Here is a 25613-nt window from a genome sequence, read left to right on the forward strand (position 1 = left end):
TCACTCAGCCAGCAATTCAGGAGTCAAAAGACTTGCAATGTCCCCAACTCTGCAAGCCAATCTTCCGTGGTTCATTTAAAAAAGGGTAGGCATTCAAGATCAAGTGATCTATAAAACACAATGTTCTACATACGCTATGTAAGGAACACAGATGCTGAGAAACTTTAACTTCCTACTGCACAGAACAGCATCCCCTAAGGATAAATCAGAAAATGCAGTGGGAAGATCCATATGATTTAATAAAACCAAAAATGCAACTCACTCGGCTTGGAAGTTTCACTGTTTTAGATGTCCTAGATGAATATATGCCAAGTTCTCTACTGTTTTCATGCACAATCCAAGAAAAGCAAGAAATGACAGATGATATGTGCTAAACGACAAATTACACTGACCTGTATCGGAAGCGGGATCCTAATCGAATGAAGCCTGATCGACTTGAGCTTTTTTGGACAGGACCTCGAAGCCGGAAGAAGGCGTGATGTTCCACTGCACATTTCCACAAGTGTTTGCAGGCTTTAGGATGGTCCAGTCTAAAGACAAAAGTGTGCTCCTGCTCCTTTCCCTTAAAGAACATAAACCACACCGACAATTTACAGGAGGCTTGAATAAGTCAAAGCTAAAATTCAGTACAAGCCAAATAAAATCTGTTTTTCATGAGTGACTGAAAAGTACATTTAAAAAATATTTTAGGCAGAAGAATTAGTCTTTTCAGAAGCTTTAATGAACTGCTCCATTGGCTGAAACTGGGAAGGGCTGGAGCCCATGTATTTAACAAGTCAAACGTCTGAGTAAGTACAAATTAAAGACATTATTATAATAAGAAGGTACTCTTCAATGAGGCTTACTTGGTCTCACTTCCAAACGTGATCTCCTCAAACTACCAAAGCTTGCATTTTGATTATCTCGGCTCTGAGAAATTTCTGCCCATGGGAACAATTCTGGCACCTGCTTAAGCAATTCATTCCACTCGATGTGCTACATGGCCCCTTTTCAAGACTTTCTTGCACAATGCACACTGTTTCCAAATTATCAGGTCTACACTAGTTCCACAAAGTACTCCCTTTCTAAAACTAAGGCAATGAAAAGAAGTAATTGAGCCCATTAATTTTATACACAAGTCCCTTCATTCCCCTCCCCGCCTCAAGTCACAATCAAAAATCTTGCAAAGCATCCATGTTAATTCTCAAAACTTAAATATAAAGGAAGGGGCCAGGAGTATGTAGACTAGTACTGTATAATCAAGAACTGAGATGTAACTAAACAGATAGTTATCTACCTGCTCATCATCTTCAACAACAACTAGAGTAAGTTTGTTCTTCTTAAAGTCGAGCCTTGTTATTTTTGGCCTGCAAGATGAACAGAGAAGGCAGGTTACATCTACCTCTTGGTGAGTTACTGAGAGCTATGTTCAACATGCTGGTCCAAGCCACTCTATCAAAGCCAGTCTATCCAACTCTTTACAAAGGCTTGTAGTGATAGGACTAGGGGCAATGGGTATAAACTGGAGAGGAGCAGATTTAGACTAGACATAAGGAAGAATTTCTTCACTATGAGAGTGGTGAGACACTGGCACAGGTTGCACAGGGAAGTTGTGGATGCCCCATCCCTGGAGGTTCAAAGCCAGGTTGGATGGGGCCTTGGGCAGCCGGATCTAGTGAGACGTGTTCCTGCCCATGGCAGGGGGGGTTGGAAATGGATGATCTTTAAGGTCTCTTCCAACCCAAACTATTCTATGATTCTTTGAAATATTTCTTATCTGGTTTTGTGGGTGTTTTAAATTTATGCGCAAGGGCCTGATTATAGTGTGGATACCAATGTATCACTTCAAAATTTAACACTTAATTAGAAACCTTAATGAAAAGATGTCAGCAACTTCCAAAGAGATAATTCTATTGGAACATAATAATTACATGACCTGAAATCAAACTCCACACAAATACTGCTTATTACACATACATAGTCTATCAACATATCAAGAGAGAAGTTAGAAAAAGAAAGAATATTTTTGGACATCGTGAAAACACTCACAGACTACAGAATATCTCTGCAGGTACCTACTATTTATAGTGCTTTCATATCCCAAACAAATATTGTTTTTCGCTAATGCAAAAGAAACAAAAGAGTAAAAATGTAAAATATATTTTAACATACAGAGAGCTTACCAGAAAAACAAACCAATCTTTGTGTCCCCTTCAAAGACAAGAACTCCTGTAGGTGTTAGTCCCAAGCTGTAATCATTGCCATCTCTTGCCTAATTAACGGAAAATAAAGATTATATCCATGTTGGTGTTTGACCCTTTATGCAAATTACTCCAGTGATTAATGTAGCTTATTCCCCAGTATTACAATAAAATACACACCTGCTTATTCTATAAAACAGAACTCATGTTTCAATGAACTTATGCCATGGATTTTTGCAGTTTCAAACCTTCAATAAGGCCGAATAAAGCACAAAATTAAAGTTTCTTGCTTTGTCTGTGTAATAAGGACCTCATTGTGCAGTTTTCTGCACTTAATTCTCCACAGGAGATGTACTTTTGTAGTTCTTCAGTGGGCAGCTGACTGGACCCAAGCCAATTTTAATTTAATTACTACGATTTTCACATAGCTTTTAGTCCAAGTACAAACTGTAGTACATATTGCCACACCAATCACATTATTAACACAGAGGAGATATACTTGGACTTAAGTTATACCTTCTAGAAACATATAGTATAAATTGGAATGTTGATGTAAAGCCAGATCAGTTGTTACACAGTTGAGACAAGTACAACATTCCTCCCCTCTGCCCCCAAAGCACAATCAGTGTTGAAACATGGAACAAAGCTAACATTATAATTTCCAAAGGTCACCACACTGTGGTTAAGCATACCTTGACTATGTGCATGTCTACACCATACATTTCCAGCCACTTAGCTTTGTTTAAGTAGTTCGTTTCAGCCTGTGCTGGTGTTTGGCCCCTGAAATAAAATTTTTGCTGTTAGCTAGAGGACTGAAAAAGCACAGGAAGGAAAAGCTGGTACATGAAGAAAGAGGAAAAGAAATCCCTGAAAGTTTGTGAAAAACCTCAACACTGCTGACATTTCTTCACTTTCATGAACATCAAAGGTCACTTTCAAAGAATTAATCTGAAATGGCTGCTGGAAAAATTAGTGCATTCCAAGATTGTGTACCTCACCATTTTACTCAGACCTTTAAAAAGCTTCATTTTTCACATTATAGGCTCTTAAAAATACAGCAGAACCATATGAGAATTATTTTTCTGAATAAGATGATAGAAAAAGCATCAGCAGCATCTTTTTCATAAATTCTCTTCACAGAAAAATCAGTGCAAATAGCTGGTTAGCATGCACTGGATAATCCAATACCTGCATTCCTTCCACTTCTCAAAAATGGCTAGCTCCATCTCTTCAGTCTGAGTGGGAACAAACCTGAACTCAGAAACCAGTTCAGGGACGTGTTCAGCAGCATCGTAGTCTCCAAGTTCAGCTACAAAAGAACAGCATTGTCAAGCCATGTTCCCAATAAACACACTAGATATAAACAGGAACTTTTGCATATTATTCTAGTTAGCCTGAAGTACTATGTTTCTTATTGCCTTCCTCCGAACATCTGAAATGCCACCTTTTTTGACAGGGCAATCACGGACACTGAACAAATGGCTGTGTTGTCTGCACAAAAGTTTTGCATTCTTTTTCACAAAGTGCTACTGATACATTCCTTAACAAGCTTCCAACAAGTTACCTCGAAACTCACCTTTTCTCTTTCCTGCTGAAAGTTTTCAAAATTTTTACCACTGAAATCTCTTCTGAGATGACAACTGACTACAGATACAGTGAAATTTTGCCTTAAATTATTAAAATAACATCTCTTGAAGTTTATAAAAAGTAAAACCACTTCTGATGCTTTTCATTTCTCCATGCTAAACATCAGTTTCTGGTTTTATGACTATAAATCACCCTGTGCTCCTAGAATTACTCTGTGTCAGGGCACAATCATGTAGCTGTTATTTGCTGCTCTCCTTTTCATCTAAGAAAATAATAAATGCCCTACAGGGTCTGTCAAGTGGCTTACCTAGTCCACTGCTTTATGCTCAACAGGGGCAGTAAGAGATGTTATTCAGAGAGCATACTGGAATGTACTAGTCAATGGGTGTGCCGCATCGCAAGCACAACCTCCTTTTGCCACAGACGCTGACAAGTCCAGCTTTTAAAGACTGATGTATGCCTAATATCACGAAACTTGCAGTTAGAAACCGTTATAAAAATGACCTGATTTTCAGCGTCACTAACCATTTGCTTCTCCCACTGATTTCAAACAGCTTTTTAATGTTCAGCTCATATCCAAAAAAATTAGGAAGGAATAATTCTGTAACTTGGGACACTGGGTCTCTGACAGCTGCCAACAATTGTTCTGTCTGAAAAAAAGAACTCCAGATGTTTCTGCAGGAAAACAACTTTGGGAAGAACTGTAAAAGTCAAATAAATACACACAGTATTCCATAGGTACAAAATCTACTACTATCTAAATATCTACTTCTTGGATTGCTAAACACTGCAAGCAAGCATAATGGCCTTTTCATCCCCTCCTTTTGATTTTCTCTTTTTTTTCTTAAATGCTGACTGAGGAAGTCTGTAGTTCTGTAATAATTTACTCCCACTAAAACGCCTGCCTCTGTTGAAAGGAATGCTGTCAAAGCCAGCTTAGGTTCCAGCTGATTTAAATAAAAGTACACAGCTGTCAGACAGCAAGATTAAAGCCCTGCTATGGGCCTCATTGTGGAGAGAGCAAAGAAAAGACCAGCGTAGAAAGTAATGGATATATGGTTTAATTAGATTGCTTTGTTTTTCAAAAAACTTATCCACTGAACCTGTATCTTCAGGCTCTAACAATGCTAATATTTTTAACTATGGAATGTTTTCTAACTGTTTTCCTTCCACACAAAAGACCAGGTTAAAAAGACAGGTATCTTTACAGTTTAGTCAAAGCTCTCTATAGATACAAGTGATCAGGGCCATTAGTAGTTCCTGTCTGAAGAATAAAACGTGTTTCGGAAAATAAGAGAATGTATGAATTTCAGTGACTTGGTCCTGTTACCTAACTCCTGCAAAGTGTAACAGCGCATTGGTTTATAAGATGAATGTTGTATAGAGAATTTGTACAGCATAAAACATATGGCACATCTCCAAATTCACTCTTCACGAAAGAGGACTGTACAAACAGCTTTACAGCAGGGGTTCTAGGATTTTTTTGTCAACTCAAAAACTGAGTTCAATAAGGAAATATAGCTATATCTTCTTATAAGGACCCAAAAGCCCACTCTAGCAGACATTTCTAAAACTAGAAGTCCCACACTTTCTTTTGTGAGTTTCCCTGCAGGAAACCACAGCAAACTTCACATTCATTAATATCATCCCTTTATTCAAATGCACAAAAGACACTGTCCATGAAGATCAGTGATGTAAAAGCTATACAAGCAACTGAAGGCGAGACGACAGCTCTTGGAGAAGCCATGGATGCAGGAGTCTCAGCTGGAATCAAAAGTTAAAGACAACTACTCATCAATAAGAGACTCGGGTGACTCAAACACAGTGCTGTATGGCTGAGAAAAAAAATATATATCGTGTCACCTCTTTTGGCTGAAGAAGTGTCTGAAATACTAACAGGTGGAGCTCAACCATAAATGCTCAAGTACAAATATGAGATGTGGGGCACTAATGTGTTTCTGCAAATAAACTGAAGCCAGAAGTTTGTGGCTTTGCTATACAGGACTTTGCAATTGAGTGCAGAAGCAAAATAATTTTATACCTGATTTGTACAACAAAGAAAACACATGGCAGAAAATACACCATGGGGAAAAAAAAAAAGGTAACTTTGGTTACTACATCAAAGCAATTCAGGAAGACTGCGGACCTCATATCCTGTGTGGAAATGCACACTAACACCTGAGAAAACAAATTCAGGGCAAAGCTGTTTATGTTCAAAATGTCCCTACACTGTTTCCTGAGGAACTGAGTAATTTTCTATATACGCTTTCAGGAAAATTACAGAGTGTGCTGTATTTCACACTGGATCCCTAACGTCCAACAAGAACCTATTTTCTGGATATAACAACAACAGGTTAAAAGAGGTAATAAGAGTCTATACAAAGATGTTCATGCAACTTCATCCTCCCCCTCTCATATCTACTTACCTTGCATGTTGTAAGCTGCCAACTGGACGGCTGTGTCAAAGGGACATTCCAATCTGCCGTAAGAGAAACACATTGTTAAAACCTTCACTGCCACTATTTAGCATACAACTCACATACCAAACAGTGAGAAACTACAAATGTTTTGGGATAAGAAAGTTTAAAAGGATTAGTAGATTTTTCAGCAAATCAGTAACAGATAAGCACTACATCATTTAAGCATCCCTCTGCTGCTATCATGCATAGAAAATTCATATTTTAGGGTGAAAAAACCCAACATTACATTAATTAGCAAAACTTATTAATTATTCAAATATAGGTTTAATAAATCCTACACTAAGGACACTGTCATTGTTTAAATGGCTGTTTATTGGGAATACTTACTTTCCACTAAGAATATCCAGCTTCAGCTGCAGAACAAATAAATACCTGTAGGATTAAATAAGAAATAAATGTTAGTGATTAATAGTTCTGGTGTGTCACTCAGCCAAAAGAAGAAAGTTAGAGTCTGATAAATAAAGATGTCTTCTACTCTGTAGACAGGTTTTTGAGCCTTGAAGAAATTGCACTGTGATCTTTCAAGGCTTTATCAGTTGGGTTTGTGTGCTTTTCACACATTTCAAATAAAGTAAACCCTAAACTAAAATCTGTCACAAGCTGAACTACAGTGTTGCATGGAAAAAGAAACAGGATACATAAGTCAGTCTCATTTTTTCCCTCTTCCGATCCTACTTGGGCAATGAACGACTTGCATCATCCACATTTTCTTCATTATTCATAGGCATATCAATCTCAAGAGAATGAATATTTTAAACTCTCTCTGAAGTATTACGTTGGTGCAAAAATAACTGCTACTTCTGTCATTGTAAACTGTGATGCTTATTTTGGATTAAAGGTCTGTTTAACTGTGTTCATACAGCATCGATTTTAAAGTGCAAAACTCGCTCTACTTATTTATGCTAACGGTTTTGTTTCCACTGATTATTCTTTTTCTTATCGTGCTGTCAAAATAAAGGTAGAAGAAAGGGAAATTTGAGTGATTTTGATGTGCAAGTTCAAATTGGGATGTAAAGCAGTGGAAACTGCTAGCAAAATCAAGCAAGCATTTGGTCAGGGAACCATCAACAAACGTGCACCTTGACATTGGTTCCAAAAGTTTTGTAACAGAACTGAGAACCTTGAAGATAAGGAGGGTCACAGATGTCCTTCTGCAATAGACAATAACCAACTGCAAGCCAGTATTGAAGCGGACCTAAGGAAAACATCTTGAGATGCTGAAGAACTAAATGTTGATCATTCAACAGTTGTTTGACATTTGCACGAAAGCAGAAAATGAAAAAGGCTGGACAAATGGGTGCTGCACGAGCTGAACAAAAATTTTAAAAGTCACCATTACAAAGTCAGCTCTGCAATTCTTTTACATAACAAAACAAACCCATTTCTTGTGTGCAGTGTGACATGTGACAAAAATGGATTCTATACAACAAGCGACGGCATTCTGCACCGAGGCTGGACTGAAGTGAAGCACTAAAACGCTTCCCCAAACTGAAGCTGCATCAGAAGAAGGTTATGGTCACTGCTCAGTGGTCAGCAAGTGATCCACTACAACAACTTGAATCTGGCAAAACTATCACAGCAGAGAAGTATTGCCAGAAAACAGGCAAAATGCACCAAGAACTGCAACATTTACTCCCTGAACCGGTCAATCAAAAAGGACCAATTCCTCTTCATGATAAAGCCCGACTGCATGTCTCACAAATGACTCTGCAAGCGCTGTGCAGACCAAGCTACAAAAATCTGCTTCACCCAGCTTACTTGCCAGATCTCTCTCCCAATGATTACCACACTTTCAGGCATCTCAACAACTTCCTGCAAAAGGTTTTCCTCAATCAAGCAGCAGCTTAAAATGCCTTTGAAGAATTCATCAGTTCCAGGACTACAGAATTCTAGGTTACCTTAGTAAATGGACTTGTTTCCTGTTGGCCAAAATGTCTAAATACTAATGATTCTTATTTTGGTTAATAAGCTTTATTCTAAGCTGAGATACACTGCTTTACAGCTGATGGTTACAAATGGCAACTGGTTTTCGCACCAACCTAATAAATGTTCCTCATATGGATTGTTTAGTTAAAATCTAACCCAGAAAGCCAAGTGCAAAGTGACAAAATAATAAACAATAGGCTGCAGCCTTTTCAATTTGTTTACTCTTCAGAGCCAGCTTTCCTTCACTGCCTCACTCAGTACTCTTCTTGCTTACAAAGTGGGCAAACACTGAATACAAAGTTCCTGTCCCTTTGGTGTGCAACACAAATCTTTCCGATCCAATGCCCACAAAGAGCAGCCCTCTTGCTCGATTATTACTCACAACTTTCTTTTAACAAGAGTAGGTTTATCAACTAAAACACTTGCATCCATGATGGTATCCAGTTCGAATTCTACTACAAAATGAACAGAAGCCTTACATGCAAAGCCAAAGATGATGCTTATTTCAGTGTGTGCCTATGCTTCCTTGTACTCGCATACATAGACACAAAAGGGATGCAAGCATCTTTCCTACAGGCCCTTGGAAATGCACAATACTTTGCCAAACCATTTATTATTCCAAAACCTTTTGAACAGTGGCCCTTACATGGGGAATTAATTTGTTTGGGACTGACCCCAGACATCAAAAGAATGGGCACAGGCCTTCAATGTACAGTGGGTGTGACCAGTCCATGCTTATCAGCCACACAGCACTCGCAAACAAATCAAGCATACTTCCCATGCTTAGGCTGTTACATGACCTGTAACTGGTGGCACCTGGGGGAAAGCTGGCAGAAAACGCTAACAAGCTGCACCAGCGGAAGCTGAAAAGTGGCTCCAGCTACACCCAGAAACGGTGGAACCCCGGGAAAGTCCCTGCTAGCGACACCTATAACCCACAGTAGAGCTCCCCGTCCCACTGCTTCCTTAAGGCAGAAAATTGTCTCAAGATAGAAGACAGACTTGCTGCTCTTCTGCTCCAGGGGATTAGGTAAGCAGACAGACAGGGTTTAAAAGCCCTCAGGGTCCAGGTCTGCCCTACTAAAACCTGTATAGCAAGGTCTGAGTGGCAGAACTCGAGGATGGATCAAAATATTTCAAAGTGGTAGAGGCAGATGTAGGCCGGAATTATGTCTATGGTTACCATTTTTATACACTGTTCAATGTTTATTCAGTAGCATGAACGGGGAGGTAAAACAGTCTTCCCAGACAGACAGGATAGCATTAAAGAAGACCAGTTATAGCATTATGTTACCACATCTAAATATGAAGCTGCAGAGGGTACATATGGCTGCAAGGGGTAACGCTACTATAATCTTCCTGGTAGCACTCCTAGGGATTTGGCTAAAGTGCATATCAAAGAGGCAAACCAATACGAACCTGAACAACAAAGAAATGCATTGCACATTCTTAAAAATGGCTGAGAGTATGAAGTATCTACAGCTATCAAGAAAACATAACTACTTTATTTTCTGTCAAAAACAGATCATCAGCAGTGGTGGTAACACGAAGAAACGTTGCCTTCCATAACAGATTTACACTACTGACAGATGGTAGGTTGAGTCCTCTTTCAAAACACTTGAAGTATGTCTCAGCCCAACATGAAATGCAGCATTATCAACAGATCTGTGAAATGCTCTAATAAAGAGAAATTGCTGCTCACGTGATGGTACAATCTTACACATATAGTACTGTCAACTCACATCTCAATACGGTAGTAGAATACTATTTTCCCTTTCCATAAGCTCTGCAAAGATCACAGAAGTAATGAAACTTTAACTGAACTTATGTTTGCCAAAGAGAAGCTCTAACTTGCAATTTAATGCTTTTCTGCCTAAAGAAACAGGATGACTGCATACAGTTGAAACTAAATGCAGCTTAAGAATAAAGAAAAAGGAATTAAGCTGTTCAGTAAAAACTTCTGTCCGTTGTGTACAAGCTACTCAGATCAGCTGCTAGAATTACCTAATAAAATAACACTGCATTAAGTAATATAATAAATATACAGATCTTTTTATATTAGAGCTCATTTATTTCATGAGACCTACATAAGAAATATTTACAATAAGCCAAGTAAGCAAGCCGCTCGAAGGAATTCTCCAAAACATCACACAATTGTTTAAATAAATTTCACAAAACCCACTTTCTTGGCCTTACTTGGGTACCTCTCACACAAAATCTCTCTTACCTTGTTAGCTCTTCACGTAAATTGTTGGGCTCTGACGAGTAAAACTTTACACGAAAATGCAGACAATATGGTGGACCAACTGCAAAGTAGAATTCATTCAAGACAGCAATAACAGTTACTGGATGAGACATTTTTTATTACACGGAAGCACATAACAACACTTAACTGAAATTGGCTCTGTCCCACCACAGGGTCTTAAGGCAGGAATTCCTTTGTGACAGGGAAACGCATGAAAAACATCGGGGTAAAGGACACTTAAACCGACACACAAAATAGTTTTGTATTTTACAAGTCAATCCAACAGTCATATCACATTACATTGATTTTTCCTGCCAAAAGCACATGAATCTAGCTTAATTCCTATATTTAAGGACTCTATCCATCACCAAGAAAGCTGTGTGTCTTGGCTTTGCAGCTGACCAAACCCCATGCACCTGCTGGTCTCCATAATGCCTTTCCAGGTCTCTAGGAAATACCCATTGCTGGCAACCCTGGCCCCTTTATTCCACAGAAGTTAAGACATATTTCAGTGGGATTTAACAGACCCTTTGGAAGAAGAATCATCTTTTCAGGTAACCTAAGAGTTAATTCAGGAAAAGGATGGATTAACAGTTCTTTAAAAATGTGCAGCGCTCTGCTGATTCTTGCATTTGACAGGAGGAATTTTCTCTCTCTCGGTGCTTCCAAAACCTCTGTTGCATTAACACAGCACCACAAATCCCTGAAGACTTCCCATAGCACAGAGCAAGGAAGCTGCTAAACAAAAATCAGCCAATGTCACAGCTTATCCTAGCACTCAGCAGTGAAACATCCAGGCCACGCTTAACCGTCGTGCAGCGGGCAAAGACATGGTGGACTGAACATAGATTTGGGCATTCAGGACTGCCCCAAGGAATGCTGGCTCCAAGACAAGTTTTCCTATAGTCAGGATAACAATCTAGAACATTAAAATATCTTCAGATGCCTTAGCTCCATTTAAACTATAATTAATGAGCCTATAAAATGTTTATTAAGGACATCAGAGTAAAGTAGTATGAGCTACACAGGGAAGAGGTCACTAAACAACCAGCAGCACCATGCTCCGATTTTGTCACCAGGCGCTGTCACCCCTAACAGGACACTGCCCCCCACCACCCATTTCAACCCTCTGTGCATCCTGCATGTTCAATATGAGATCCCAATAGAAAATTGAAAGGACACTTACTTTTAACTTGCTTTTTTATGCTTTTTGTGTTGTCCAACCAATGCTGAAAAATAAATTACTGTCATTGAATTACCAATTAAAAAAAATCTCACAGAAAAAAACACAGAAGGAAAAAAACACTCTGTTCATTAGTGAAGACCATCTCGGAATAACAAGTAGTTTGTTAAAACAATTTAATCCAAATATTTCACAATTCATAGCTCTTGGTGCTCATCAAAAATCCTTTGACTCAAAGTCTGTAATGCAAAATGTCAGTTCTGAACAACAGAAACATCCTGTAGTACCTTACTCAAAGCTAATCTTCAAGAAAGCATTAAAAAAATGTATGAACAAACCACTTTAATTACTGAAATTTTCATCTTGTCCAAACAAACACTTAATTCGCACATTAGTAGGTCAGCCAGTGACAATGTGCCAGAGAGGCATAAATCATAGCTGGAGACACTGGCACTCCGTTGTGTGATGTTTACTTGGAGCGGATGAGGAGAGAGAAAATAAATATTGTTGGCCTTCAGGCATTTTCTTTAGATGACTCCAGCATTCTAACAGCAAAGTTATCTATGTCCAAACTCAAGGGTCAGCTCTACCCAATTCTCCAAAATCTATTCACAGGTGACATTTTAACAACTGTCACATGGGAGGACAGAAGTTACCTGCTCATCTACTAATGCTAATTATAAGCTATATCCCAGACAAAATAATGGCTTCGCTTATACTGTGTACAACAGCACGTGCAAACAAGCTATAGATGGCAAGCTGAGAGAAACATCTACACAGGCACAACACCATGCTCCCTAAAATAATCGCATAGACTCCCATTGCTCAAGATTTTATACCAGAAATTAAAGATAAAGCTGGAAAGCTGACATACAGCTAGCAGTAGAGACCTATTTCAAAGCGCTGCACACAGTGAACAGCTCCCTCCTCCAAAGGAGGTGACTCAAACAGTAAACACAGCACCCCATCCACTGTAATTGCACTGACTCAACATCCAGAGCACCCGTCCTGCGTGATTCACAATGCCCAGGTAACACCAGCTCATTTGATCAATCCCAAATGTCACCTTGCAACTAATATAGAGGAATTATACACTTCGCAACACTCCTTTTGTTAAACTATGTGCCATGAAGTTCACAGCGAGCCCCACGGAGGACAGGAAAACAACAGGAGTATGAGAAAGAACCGGTATTTTCAGGTTGCAATGCCAAGAGCAAACACATTCCTGTCTTTAGAGCAGCCCTGCCTTCTGCAGAGAGGGTGTAAGGTCAGCCTGTAAATACAGCCAGGGTATGCAGCGATTGATACACCAGCTGCAGATCAGAACTGAACTGTCTACTGCTGCTATGCACAGAGCTGAAAATGCTCTCATTACCTATTAAAACAGAGTAGCTACAGAAAGCTATCTGAAATGTATCTCATATATTTTTAAAATAACGCAGGAAGCTTAAGGAAGAATGAAGGCAATAGTTATATCAATTTTGCTTACACTTCCAGTGAAATGGAGTTGAGCAATTTCTGTTGTTTCTTTAAGAAAATAATACAATCGCTCTTCCTGTTCCACAAACTCACCTGCTGGAAGAGACAATTTACTTGCTCCTTCCTCCACCATAGAAATATACAAATTATCTACTTGGAGGCTTGCAGATAATTTAGATAGAGGGCTGGCAGAGAGAGCCATTTCTAGACTCCACGACTGGCTGTGCACGCCTGTTTCATCTCCCTCCTGTTTTCTCTCATCTCCTCCACATTCCATGCAAAGGCAACCGAGAGGCCCACCACAGGCACTTGATAGCGTTTTACTCAGCTCGGCTCTTACCACTGCTGCCTACAGCAGCTCCATCTGAGTGGTAAGGGCATGTGTGGAAGAAACGAACCAGAACTGCTTTTAAATAGAGGGCAAAGAAGAAAAGAAAAATCAACAACAAAAAAACCGCCAGACCAACGCATGCATGGACACACATGGGCGTCAGGAAACTTAAGATTTATTCCGAGTGATTAAAATGGAATTCAAGTGGACCTGGCGAAAAGTTCACATTTCAATGAGAGTTTGCTCAGCACAGTCTGCTGCTGAAACCTAGAGATAAAGTTTGCTAAACAAAAAGCAATATCAACAACAGCCTGAACAGAGACTGCTAAAGCAGTTTGCTGCTTCAGATTTTTTTTTTTTAAAAAAAAAAAACCACAAAATAAAAGAGCAAAATTTCAAGAAGGTAACGTAAACAAGTTTTTTTTACTAAAACAAGTTTTTTTTACTTTTCAGCATTAAGCACTACATTAAATAAAACTGCCAAAGTAACAAACTGATGTGTTGCGTGGTTCCAATAGGAAAAGCAAGTATTTGATGCTTGCACCTTGTAAGTTAGAATAAAAAATTTGCCATATATTAAGTGTTCTATGCCTACTTAGTAGAAACACCTCCAGCATTGCCAGAGGGAAAGCCAAATGGCCCAGCAGATTAACAGCAACCTTCACCTTTTGTGTCAGTGGACAGCCTGAACTTTATTCAAATTAACAATAGCCTGTTCCTCTGGCTGCCAGACAGATTAAGCCTGATATCCAGGCGGACATTCGTGCAAGTAACTCCCATCTTCTGCTCCTTACTTGGAGAGGGTGGATCTATCCCTAACTACCAGACTAGCAATGAACACAGAAATTATGTGAAAATGACAATTCTTTCAGTTCACAAACTGTTTAAAGAACTTCCTTAAAGAATTTACCGTTTGAATCTTAAAATCCAAAACGTCAGGAAGTTTGTATTATCTGGGCTTTCCCTACTCCCCAGTACATCACAAACTCAAAACACCTAACTACTAATCACGTCAGTAGCTCAAAGAAAGAAAAAGCTATTCTTCAGTTGTTCAAAATGAGCTTACTGAAAATTCATTTGTAGTTAAGACGAGTGGGGAATTCCTCATTTTTTCCTAGCTATATGCTGCTAGTTTGCCAGTTTTTATCTTATCAGGTGCAACTCGCTAGTAAAGCAATATACTTAGATTTAGATTCAGTAGTGGAAAGATTATCTCCTTCAGGGTCAGCAGACAATTCTGTCCACAGTAAGGACTGGATTCTAAAGCTGTTTATTCAACAGGTCTCCTGAATAATCTTTGACAAGTCACTTGATTAGCCTCTGTCTTTGTTTCCAGCTGCAGACTGGGTTTCTGCTAGAATGTGCCAGCTCCTCTTTGCAAGAAGGGCTGCCATCACAACAGTTCTTCATTTTTTAAAGGCATTATCTCTGGCTTTTGTTTGGCTCTTCTAGCAAGATGCAGACTTTTCTGCTTCTTTATACAGAGTCTGTATCATTAAAGTCCAGTTTAAACAGATTGTTATCTCTGCTCTGCCTTTTTTCAGTCACACATAGTTAAGAAAAGGAAGCAAACTAAGTTCAAAATGGCTTGTTCCTGGTAGATTGTGCAGTATCAAATAATCAGGTGCTGTCTGGACTAGAAGTAATAATTTGCTGCACAAAAGCAAGCCATGAGCCATTGGTGAGGCAGAAAAGATTAACTGTTATGTCCCCATTTCAAGATGTTATTTGTTAACAGAACAGTAAGAGAAAAAAGTTTACCACACAGATAGTTCCACCAGTTATAACTAGCTCACTGTTAACTCTCACAGGATTCTGGACACACACAGCAACACATCAGAAGCCACACGCCAGAAATTGAGCTAGGATACCTAAAACGTACAGATTAGTTTTTTTCCTGAAGCAAAAATTAAGTGCAATGGAGTCATACAATATCAATACTCAACATTCTGCACACAATTAATGCAGCAAACATGATTTTTATAAATATAAAATAGTACGCAATAGATTGTTTTCTAATTTCTATTGGTAGGAGGCATGCATGGTTCTGAATGACATCCCTCTGTTAGCGTAACAGTCTTTTCCTCCTCAGTGTCGAATGTGTCTGTTCTGGAAGAGGCTTAAGATCACTTCCACTACTGCAGACTGCAACCCAGCAGCAGCTAATCCCACTTGCCATGAAGTCTGCTTCAGGTGGTGAACACAAATTATCTTCTCCAAAGAGAATGTTTTCTACAATTACAAGCTAAGCATAAAACTCGGTAACAATAAGTTTGAAAAGAAGCTATCAGGTTAAAAATGTGCTTTGAGCTGGGTACAACTGTGTAAAAACCTGACAGCTTCTTTCAAAGATTCAAGCTTCAGGAGTTTTTTTGGCATTACACAAAGCTGTAACAATTAAGACGTCATCTTCAAACTGTTCTAGACATAGACCCCCACAGAAGTAAAGGAATACATGTCATTGCCTCCATTTTGTATGCTGAGCTCAAACAATTAAGGTTTGGCTCAGAAGCAACTGTCAGTGCTTTCACTCTGCCATCCTCATCATTAAATAATTCTGAAGACGACCTGAAGCACAGAAATGTTCAGGTCATATATCTAACAAATAACATTGATATGCGCAGTGTGAAAACACAGACCTCATTCTACCTAGAGATGTTGCAATAAGTGAATACAGGTTTAAGTTCCAGGGATGTAGGACAGAGACAAAAATCTACTCCTTGTCTAATGCCTCACTTAACTTGCAGCCACCTTTGTGGGCAGGACTAAGTACACAGCCATAAGTATATACATAAAACCATACAGCACACAAGTGAAAGAACTGTGGTTGCTTCTGACATGCAATGCCCTGTTTTGTTTTCAAAAAAGTCACATTTTTACACACGCAAAACAAACTTCACAAAAAAACACAGGCTTGCAAGAACCCTCTCCTCAAACTCTCTGGTACACACAAACACATCCAGATCTTCCCAAAAATTTGTAGTGGCAGGTCTGAGTCACAACTAATCTGAGCAAGTTAAAAGGATAACCCTCTTGCCAAGATTATTTCCCAAGCAGACATTAACAAGATGACTTTTGCAGATGAGAAAGTTGATGGCACTGTTAAAGGAAAACTTCCTCCACTCTGTAGAATAACAGAACCAAGCACACATTCTAGTTTGTCTGTAGTCTTCCTCTCTGCATCAGCACCAAGAGCTTCTACATGATGTGTCGGGCTCTGTGGTCCCACTGGACCAGCCTGCCTCATGACAACAGAAGGTATGACCGGAACAGGAGAAAGATAAGAAAGGGAGAGACAACAGCGTCATAGTATGTTACAGGGTTCAAGGTGGAATTAAACTTGGGGTCACTTAAACTAACACACCACAGAGCTTCTGCACAAAACCTAACTCAGAAAAGGCATCTTTTTTATAGCATTTTTGTCAATATTAGGATTTAACTTTTAGACTGTTGCTGAGGAGGGAGGAGGAGGAAGGACAGAAAACAAAAACAGCACTGCTACTCACTGCTACTTGTGCGGAATCCATGAACCTTAATCCAAAGTAGTCACTTTCTATTAGGTCCAGGTGATACATGATCTGCTCAAACAGGAGCTGGCCTTTGGCTTTTTTCTGAAAATATAAAAGGATTTAGTACTTAATTTAGCAGGTAGATTTAATGTAGCATTCATCTTCTTCTAGGCACACTTTATATTGCAATTTTAAAAGTAGGAGAATCCCAAAACTAAGCTTCTGAAAACATAATGTGGAAATAATTTTTTTCTCTTGTATTTTTGATAGCTGTTTCTCTGAAAGGCAAACGTACACCCCACAAAACCCACACATAATATCCTTACAGGACTTGCATCATCTCCTTTGGAAAATGCCACCATTGACTTGCACAAGATAGAGTGTTAAAATGTCATTTTACTATTGTCCCTTTTAGGCTTTTCTTACTCAAAGTTCAATAGAATTGGAAATACAAGTACAATTGCAATGACTAATGCAGTGGAACATTTTCAGGGCAAAGTAAAGCAACTTAGCAACTTGCTTAAGAATGATATCCTGGCATTCACCAGTTTTTGAAGCAGGCAGCAAAACATATTGCATTAGGTTATGGCATTCCATTAGCAAGTGCTTTTAACAACCCAGAGGAAATAGTCTGGGGCAAGCAACTTGAGCAAATAGTACTTAGGTAACATACTTAAGAAAATTAGTTTGTAAAACCCAGTTGTAGGTACAAAAAGCCACTGCCTATGCATATACATAATTTATGAAAAAAAACTTGGCTTTAGCCTCAAGTAAACATAATTTTTACAACGATGATCTAAAAAATTAAACAGTTTGTTTTAAAGACAAGGCATTATAAATAGCACTAGGCAGTTTCTAATCTGCATACATTTTTCAAGTTATGAACTCCTTTATAATAATAATACACAAAGAAAATCTTAACTCAAGGTGCCCAAACGTAATAAAAATACAACAATAAATCAGTAGGTCGGAATACAAGTCACAGTGTTGAAAATAAATATTTTTAAATGCAAAGAAATGCAGAAAGGGTTCATGCTTGCTCTACCAGCAATTTAAGGATTTTTCTACTTCTATAATGCTATCATTGTGCAATCTTAATAGTTACACATTCAGAGCTTGGGCTAACTTTCTAAGCATATTTTATAGTAAGCTACTAATTAGCAGATTTAGTTCACCACTCAAAATTTCAAATTTCACACTATGCTTTAGTTAAGTCCAACATGACATTCTGCAGTCCGAAGTAAAATCTCAGGCAAGTCTACAAACTGAGGCTGCCTAAGCAAGTTCTGCCACAGTTATTTACGTCGAAGTACTGGGGGAGGCAGAGGGAATGGAAGAAAATTAGACCAGCAGGCAACTTCACATGCACACAGCATCTACAAAACATACAAAAAAACTGCTGAGATGTAGACCTCAAACTCATTCAGGCCAAGTTGTTTCTGTTGATTTCAAGAAAAAGTATTTCTCAGGCAATAGCAGATTTACTAAACATCAGCAAGATTCTCCTAAAAGAAGCCTTAAAGCAAATCACCTACATATAAAACCACACATTTCTACCAGTATTTGACACTGTAGCTTCTTTCTTGAAAGAGCAAGGCATTGAACTGTTGATAGTTTCTCTCGTCACAGAATATCTTCTGCTTAAACGACAAGATATACTAATACAAGTGAAATCAATTCAGCATTTGGAATAGCAAAACAAGAAAAATGTCTCATTTTGCATGAAGCTTTCTGTGCCCAGAAAAAAAACTAGAAGCAAATCTCCCCTTACTGGGAAGAACAGTTTAGATTCTTTCCAGTTCCTCAGTAAGTAATCTCTTAAACGCGTAATTAAACAGTTACCTCAATCAGATTCCCTCCCAGGACAGGCAATGGAGCACTTCAACTCGAGCCCGGAAGTACTACTACATGCACCGTCTCAGACTACCAGCAACCAAAATACTATTGTTCAAAATACTACAGTGTCAAATTCGTTTCAGTAATTTAGTACTTTTTTTTTAGTGATCTCAGCAAAGAACTCAAAGATTAACTGGACCCAGAACACCTAATGCAGGAGAAAGTCCCTGAAGAACAGTACTGGAGCAGCTGTGGAAAGGTTTGCAGGGCAGCTAGCTGTTTTCTGACTTGAATTACCAGGGCTGTCAACACTGAATTAATTATGTAGTACTTTGCATAGGACTTAAACCATCAGTTGCTGTATTTGGTGAGACTCAACAACATTACATAACGTGTGAAACTTTTAAGTACAAATACTTAAAGCCTTACTTAAGTCCCTCCTCCTTGTATTAAAACAAAACAGCTGCCAAAAAGTCGCATTGCAGGTAAATTTTTATGATTCAAAATTAATCTCACTGTATTAAAAAAAAAAACCTGTGATCTCAAGTGTTTTCAAAAGACAGAGCAAAGATGTGCTGGTGAGAGCCCTAACTCTGAAGTGGCAACATTCAATTTAAAAGACATTTTTATCCCGCTGGTCTCCTATGGTTTTTTCCCCCCCTTTCTCTTGCTCTGGTGTTTGGGTTTTTTTGTTTGCTTTTTTTTTGTTTTTTTTTTTTTTGTTTTTGTTTTTGTTTTTCATTGCAGCAGAGCACAGGTTACTCTCAAAGGACAAATACTTTCAAGCTGCTTCATGGTTACAGATGAACTATGAACAATTCCACTCACAAGCAACCCAGCCAGTGGCTGGTCCTCCCTTCAGGGCACAAATTAAACTCCTCATGGGTTTGTAATTCTGTAAAACCTGACTGCCTGATTTATACAGTCTGCTGTAATCTGTAGGAAGCAACAGCAAACACGTCACAGCAGGAGAATCTGGGAAACATAAATAAAATATATCACTTACGTAGGGCAGGGCATCTTGGGGTTTTACCACACTTTAGAATGAGACAAAAGCATCTTTTGATTGCATTGCTATGACTCATGGTCCCCTCTGCCCCTGAATGGAAGGGATGCTCCCAACTATGACCTAATGACATCTCACTCTGCTCTTAGTATCTGCAGTAGGCTGAGTAGGTGTTACAAAGGCTGGACTCAACCCCAGCAGCTCAGCAGCAAGGCTGAACTCATGTTCACCTCAGCAAGGCTGGTTCATCCCTCCACCACATAGCATAAGGTGACAGAGAAACATTCACCTTGGCTCAGGCATAGAATCATAGAACAGCTTGGGTTGGAAGGGATCTTAAAGATCATCCATTTCCAACCCCCCTGCCATGGGCAGGGACACCTTCCACCAGACCAGGCTGCTCAAGGCCCCATCCAGCCTGGCCTTGAACACCTCCAGGGATGGGGAATCCACAACTTCTCTGGACAACCTGTGCCAGTGCCTCACCACTCTCATAGTGAAGAAATTCCTCCTTATGTCTAGTCTAAAACTGCCCCTCTCCAGTTTATACCCATTGCCCCTCATCCTATCACTACAAGCCTTTGTAAACAGTCCCTCACCAGCTTTCTTGTAGCCCCTACAGGTATCAAAAGTTCACTATAAGGTCTCCTCAAAGCCTTCTCTTTTCCAGGCTGAACAATCCCAACTCTCTCAGCCTGTCCTTGTATGAGTGTCCTTGTATCTGAGCCACTGACCAAAACTAGAGAGGCAGCCTTTAATACCCTCTTTCTTGTAGTCTCAGAGGTAGAAGTTATTTCAAGGACATGCACTCAATAGCACAAGCCAGCAACTCAGTGCTCCGAAACCTGCCTGTGATGTAAAAGCCATTTTCAGTACTAGTAGCAGGCAGCGCAGCGCAGCACTGGTGAAGCGACACCAGCTTTCCATAGCCGGGTAGTGACCCTTGTGCTGGGCAGGCACCAGCTGAATGGCTCACTTTGTAAGGGTTTTATCAGGTTTTTAATCACAGAAAAGTACTTCAAACTTCCAAATCTTTAAAAAAGTGAAACCAAAGACAAGAAGTCCACCCAATGAATTTGCTAACTAAAACATTTATCAGAAAAGGATTTTTCTTCTCCATTTCTTTTCTTTGTGAAGAAAATGAGGTCCCTACGTAAGACAAACTCTGGAAATAGAGATGAATAGGCTTTCTCTTCACAGGACTTATTACCCCTTGTGTCTTTACAGCTGTACATATCTGTCAGAAGACTTTCTCAATGATGATGTTAACAATGCTTATTAACAATAATTAACAGCAGTTATTGCCTTCAGCAGTTTCTGCAGGGCAAAACCCTCCCTCCCCTGGTTTTTGTTTGCTCATTAAGGGGGTTACCATTCCTCTTCATACCATGTTCCTCAGAAAGACCTCAGATGCCCCCTGGAGAAGCTGAGGAGCCCTATTCAGAATCTACAGCTAAGCAGTTGCTGGAATGCTGCACGTTTGCTGGCCGTGGCAGCACAGGAGCAGCAGAACCTGTCAGTTTTTGTGAAGTTAACCTTCCTTCTCTGAAACAACACATTCAAAAAAAAAAAAAAAAAAAAGCTGTGAGAAAGCTCCAACCATGAGCTTTAAAAGAAAAACATTTCACCTCAATATCACGAAAATAGTATGGAGTTAACACCATTAAGGTTTGCTGGAGAATTGGAGGGTTAAAACCCCTTATCTTTACAAAGCAGTGTTAAAATTACACATTATTTGTACCACCCTGATCTTACAGCTTTAAGTATTGACCTACAAATGGAGTAATGGAGTTGCTTCTCTCCTTAAACTCCAAGCATCAATCTTTCAAGTAAATTTTCCAAATTTCTCAGCCAATTCTATCCTTCATCTAGAGATGCTACTGGCAGCAAAATACCAGTTCTGCTTCTTTCTCTGCTTTATCCTCATCCTTTGACAACAGGCACCACACATTCTTGTACTGAGTAAAAAGCCCTGCAGGCAGGAAGGCTTCAAAGAATAATTTCTACCTTAAGAGATAGAGCTTATTGATTCTTCTGTTGACTGAATCTCTCTCAAATATAGGAAGATACACACTGAGGATTAAACTATTTTTTTAGTTATTCTCTGGAGAAAGAAAAAGGCATCTCGCAAAAATCTTTATAATGAACTGATTTCAATATCCACTATAACAATTTATTAGAATACTACATAGAAGGATTTTAACATAATGTGCTCAGGCTTATTGACTCCATACATAAAAAGATAAAGAACATTCATACCTGTCAGTTTCTTTTGTCAGAAGTCTCTTATTTTTCCTTTCCCAGAAAGTTTAGGTCTTCTAGTTACAGATTTGATTTAATTAATTCCAGAATCTATTTGCTAATATTCTTTCTGACACAGAATATATCCAAAACTGCTTGTCCAGCATTAAGGTTTAGGGATTAAATACCTCCCCCAGTATTTTCTCAAACAGTTCTATTTGGTATTCCAGCTGCAGGTTTCTCAGAAGCAATGTGGTTGAGAGCATGAGAATCTCAGTGTTTGACCTCTTTACAACGGCGGTTTAGCAGGAAAGCAGAGCTTCAGACAAAAGTCAGGAATGCTAAACCTTCGGGCAACTAAGCCAGCCTGCAGCACCATCCCCAGAAACACTTGGCAGCACACTGCGGGCCAAACAAATTACTCTCACAGCAGCCACAGTTCCCTTCCAGCTGTTCCCATCCTCCCCTTCCAGCACCGCCAGGGCATCACACATTGCAGCAAGCCCAAAATGCTCACCTGCCCTTAGCTCAAAGTGCCTGGACTCCTGGCACGACTCAGCACAGGCAGCCTGAGATTCTGCTGCTGCTCAGGAGCACCGAAAGGACTCATAAGCATTACGTATGTCTCGCATTCAACAGCAATATGGCATTTAAACTGGCACCCCAGGAAGCACTGGATCAGCCTGCACCATACAGACAGCACCTCTGCTCCCTAACACCCGCTCAGGGTTCATCCTTCCAGTTTCAGTCCCCGAAAATTCTTTCAGTAGTTTAAGCAAATAGTCAAAAGCATTTCAGTAGTTTAAGACAAAGACCACACAGGGGAAAAAAGTTTTAATCCAAAAGTTTCAAGTCTTTCCACACAGACACACAAATATTTAGTTACTCATTACCTTCATCTGCTGAGATTTTGAAAATTTAAAGCCAGCCTTAAACACTAAGATTACTCATTTTATTCGAAGACTGATTTTCCAACATTTTTAACATTACTAGATTTCATTTTTGATCAGTGTCTGTGCAATGGACGGTGTTCTGCGCTTCACACTTACAACTACATATACTCAGCAAGCAGCCACAAATATTCTACAAGCTTTTTTAAAAAATAGATTGGATTATGGAGTGAAACAACTATTACAATACATCTCTGATCTTGTAGTCGGATCAAAACAGATCATCTCCCTCCACACAAAAAGCCATCAGCACTCATTAACATTTTGCCGGCACCGTTTTTGGCATTCCAGCTAGATGTCTTAATTTTATTTAAAATAATCACTACAAATGAAGTCTTTTTTATATTATTTTGCAAGCATTACTCCAAAACTGTAAACAGGTTAACTAATTCCTGCTGTTCCACAGAGCTCTAGGACTGGCTTATATAAGACCTTGTTTTGATGACACCTCACTATAATAAGGACAAACCCACCTCATTTTGCAATCTCCATATTAAATTTCATGCATGCATAAGAAAGGAATATTCTAAGATGAAAAACTACTCAGAGAGCATCTATTTTTGTAATTTGTGTTTTCATGTTGCATACCACTAGGAAGCTTTTGCCTAAAACTTAGGTTGCATCTATAGAAGCTGGAATACAATTAACACTCTATTATCCATGAGAAGATTATGTAAATTGTGGGTTACGCAGGGTCGGGATTTTTTAACGAAACACCCCTGGCTTCTGCAAAGCAAAGTGATGCTTCTGTGAGACCCTATATTTACTATCTGCTGCTATCACAGTGCTGACCTTGTTCCCCCTCAGAAAGCTATTCACAGATTTAAAAAAGGGGCATTTTACAAGTATCCCTGTAATTTAATTTACATTATTTATCTTACCATTCTCCCCATTATCTAGGATATCTTTTCGCTCTCCCAGTTACTGCTATGAACAGTGTAGAGCCAACTATCTCTACAATAGTCAATTTTCAGATCTTTCAATTCTAGAGCCCTCCAGTACTCAAAACAGCACTTTATTTGAAATTCTTCACAAACACGCCTGTTCACAAGTATTTCATAAGCTGTTGGTGACTCCAACTAAAAACAGCTTTCAAGCAAAAACACTGCTATGATGCTCTTCCTGTCCCTACAAAGCATGAGCACCACAAGAGCCAGTATTGCAGATGCTGAGGGGTTTCCGTGGGAGCACAGATTGGTATGACTGAGCTGATGGGAGTCTTCAGATACTAAACCAGGGCTGTTCATGGCTTTTGAGCTTCTAGGAATACCAGAGGTGCAGTGGACTAAGATGGAGTTTAGTATTGCATGGGAATAGGATTAAAACCAAGATAGGGGATGTCAGCAGATCCGAGTTCTTGTTCTCTGACTGCTCATACAACTAAGCAAACACTCCATCCACAGATCTTAAACAACTGGAAGAAAAAGCTCAAACCAACTTTTCTCCAAAGCTGAACTTGAGGTAAGTCACCAATAAAACAGAGTGTATGATGAACAAAATCAACAGCAACACGGTAACAGACATCACATATTTTATAAATACTTTTCATATGTAAAAAAAAGAATAAGCTTCTCAGTGTTTCACTAAGCACATTCATCTGTCAAAATCACTGAATACATTTGGACAAACATCAAGCTTCAAAAAAAGTGATAAAAGAGAAGGAAAACTACCAGATCAAAACACAACTTTAGAATCTGAGATGAAGGTGGAGAAAAAAGCCCACAACTTTCGATCTGCCCTAGATGCACATTGCTAACTCACATGTTCACACCTGCCATTTTGAAGTGACAGTAAATAGTATATGTAGCACTGATATTCTTTGGTTATTCACATGGCTACAGAACAAGCAGATTCTTAAAAAGAAACAAGTCTCCTACCGCACACGACCATAACTTTGATGAACCATTCAAGTCAGGCAATTTTGTAATTAAAAAACAACAGAAGAATAGAAAAGCAGACAGATTAAGTGGCTTGACAGACACCATAGATAAGATCAGTGGACAAAAAACTGAGTTACGCTCAAATCCTGGCTCTGTATTTAATAAATTAGTCTCAACTGCATCATTGACATGTCCCTTCTGTCTCATTGTCAAGATTTGTAAAAACATCAGTCACTGTTGCTTAAAAAGACTGAAATATGTTTGGCTTTCACTGTTCCCTGTGGTTGGGCTTTTTTTTCCTTTACTCTTTTTTTCTTAAATTTAAACAGAAATTCAGCAATCTCAAATTCAATATTTCAAGGGACTGCAACTCCGGAATACTTAGTAGCAAATTATCCGTAGCAGTATAGCTCCACATGCATTTTAAGCAAGCACAAGCCTGATACCACCTCTAAACACTTCTTCACCACATTTAGGGAGGCACACAGGGAACCAGATTGGAGAATTGTTCCAGCTGGAAACTAACATAACAAAATTACACTCATTATTTTCAGCCACAGTCTTTTCTTCACTTAGCTTACTGCATGGCTGCCAAAATAACGTTTCTTCTGCCAAAGGGTATGCAAAAACAAGGACAAATGCAATAATGAAAGCAACATCTTTTCTTCCTGTGGCAGCAACAACTTATGCCACTGTAAAGTATTCATGTAGCCATGGATTAGAAAAGGTACAGCATTCACTCCTGCCAAGACAACTCTTTCTCTGGCTGTGAACGAACCT

General features: G+C 39.1%; 1 protein-coding gene across 8 annotated transcripts in view; it reads right to left on the minus strand.

Annotated features, from left to right (window-relative positions):
* Positions 1–25613, minus strand: part of EPB41L5 (erythrocyte membrane protein band 4.1 like 5) — a 57992-nt gene that overhangs the window by 28544 nt on the left and 3835 nt on the right. For all 8 annotated transcript variants that reach the window (XR_008450358.1, XM_054069718.1, XM_054069720.1 and 5 more), the window contains 10 exons: positions 16918–17022; positions 11605–11647; positions 10401–10479; positions 6575–6619; positions 6194–6246; positions 3369–3489; positions 2873–2960; positions 2163–2251; positions 1277–1346; positions 393–562 (listed from right to left, as the gene is read on the minus strand). Coding sequence is in view for 7 of the 8 variants with exons in the window: in XM_054069718.1 (XP_053925693.1) it covers positions 393–562; positions 1277–1346; positions 2163–2251; positions 2873–2960; positions 3369–3489; positions 6194–6246; positions 6575–6619; positions 10401–10479; positions 11605–11647; positions 16918–17022 (863 nt within the window). In the remaining variant the exon portion in view is untranslated. The remainder of the gene's footprint in view (positions 1–392; positions 563–1276; positions 1347–2162; positions 2252–2872; positions 2961–3368; positions 3490–6193; positions 6247–6574; positions 6620–10400; positions 10480–11604; positions 11648–16917; positions 17023–25613) is intronic.

This window comes from Cuculus canorus, chromosome 6, assembly GCF_017976375.1.
Source record: "Cuculus canorus isolate bCucCan1 chromosome 6, bCucCan1.pri, whole genome shotgun sequence".
Classification (NCBI taxonomy): domain Eukaryota; kingdom Metazoa; phylum Chordata; class Aves; order Cuculiformes; family Cuculidae; genus Cuculus; species Cuculus canorus.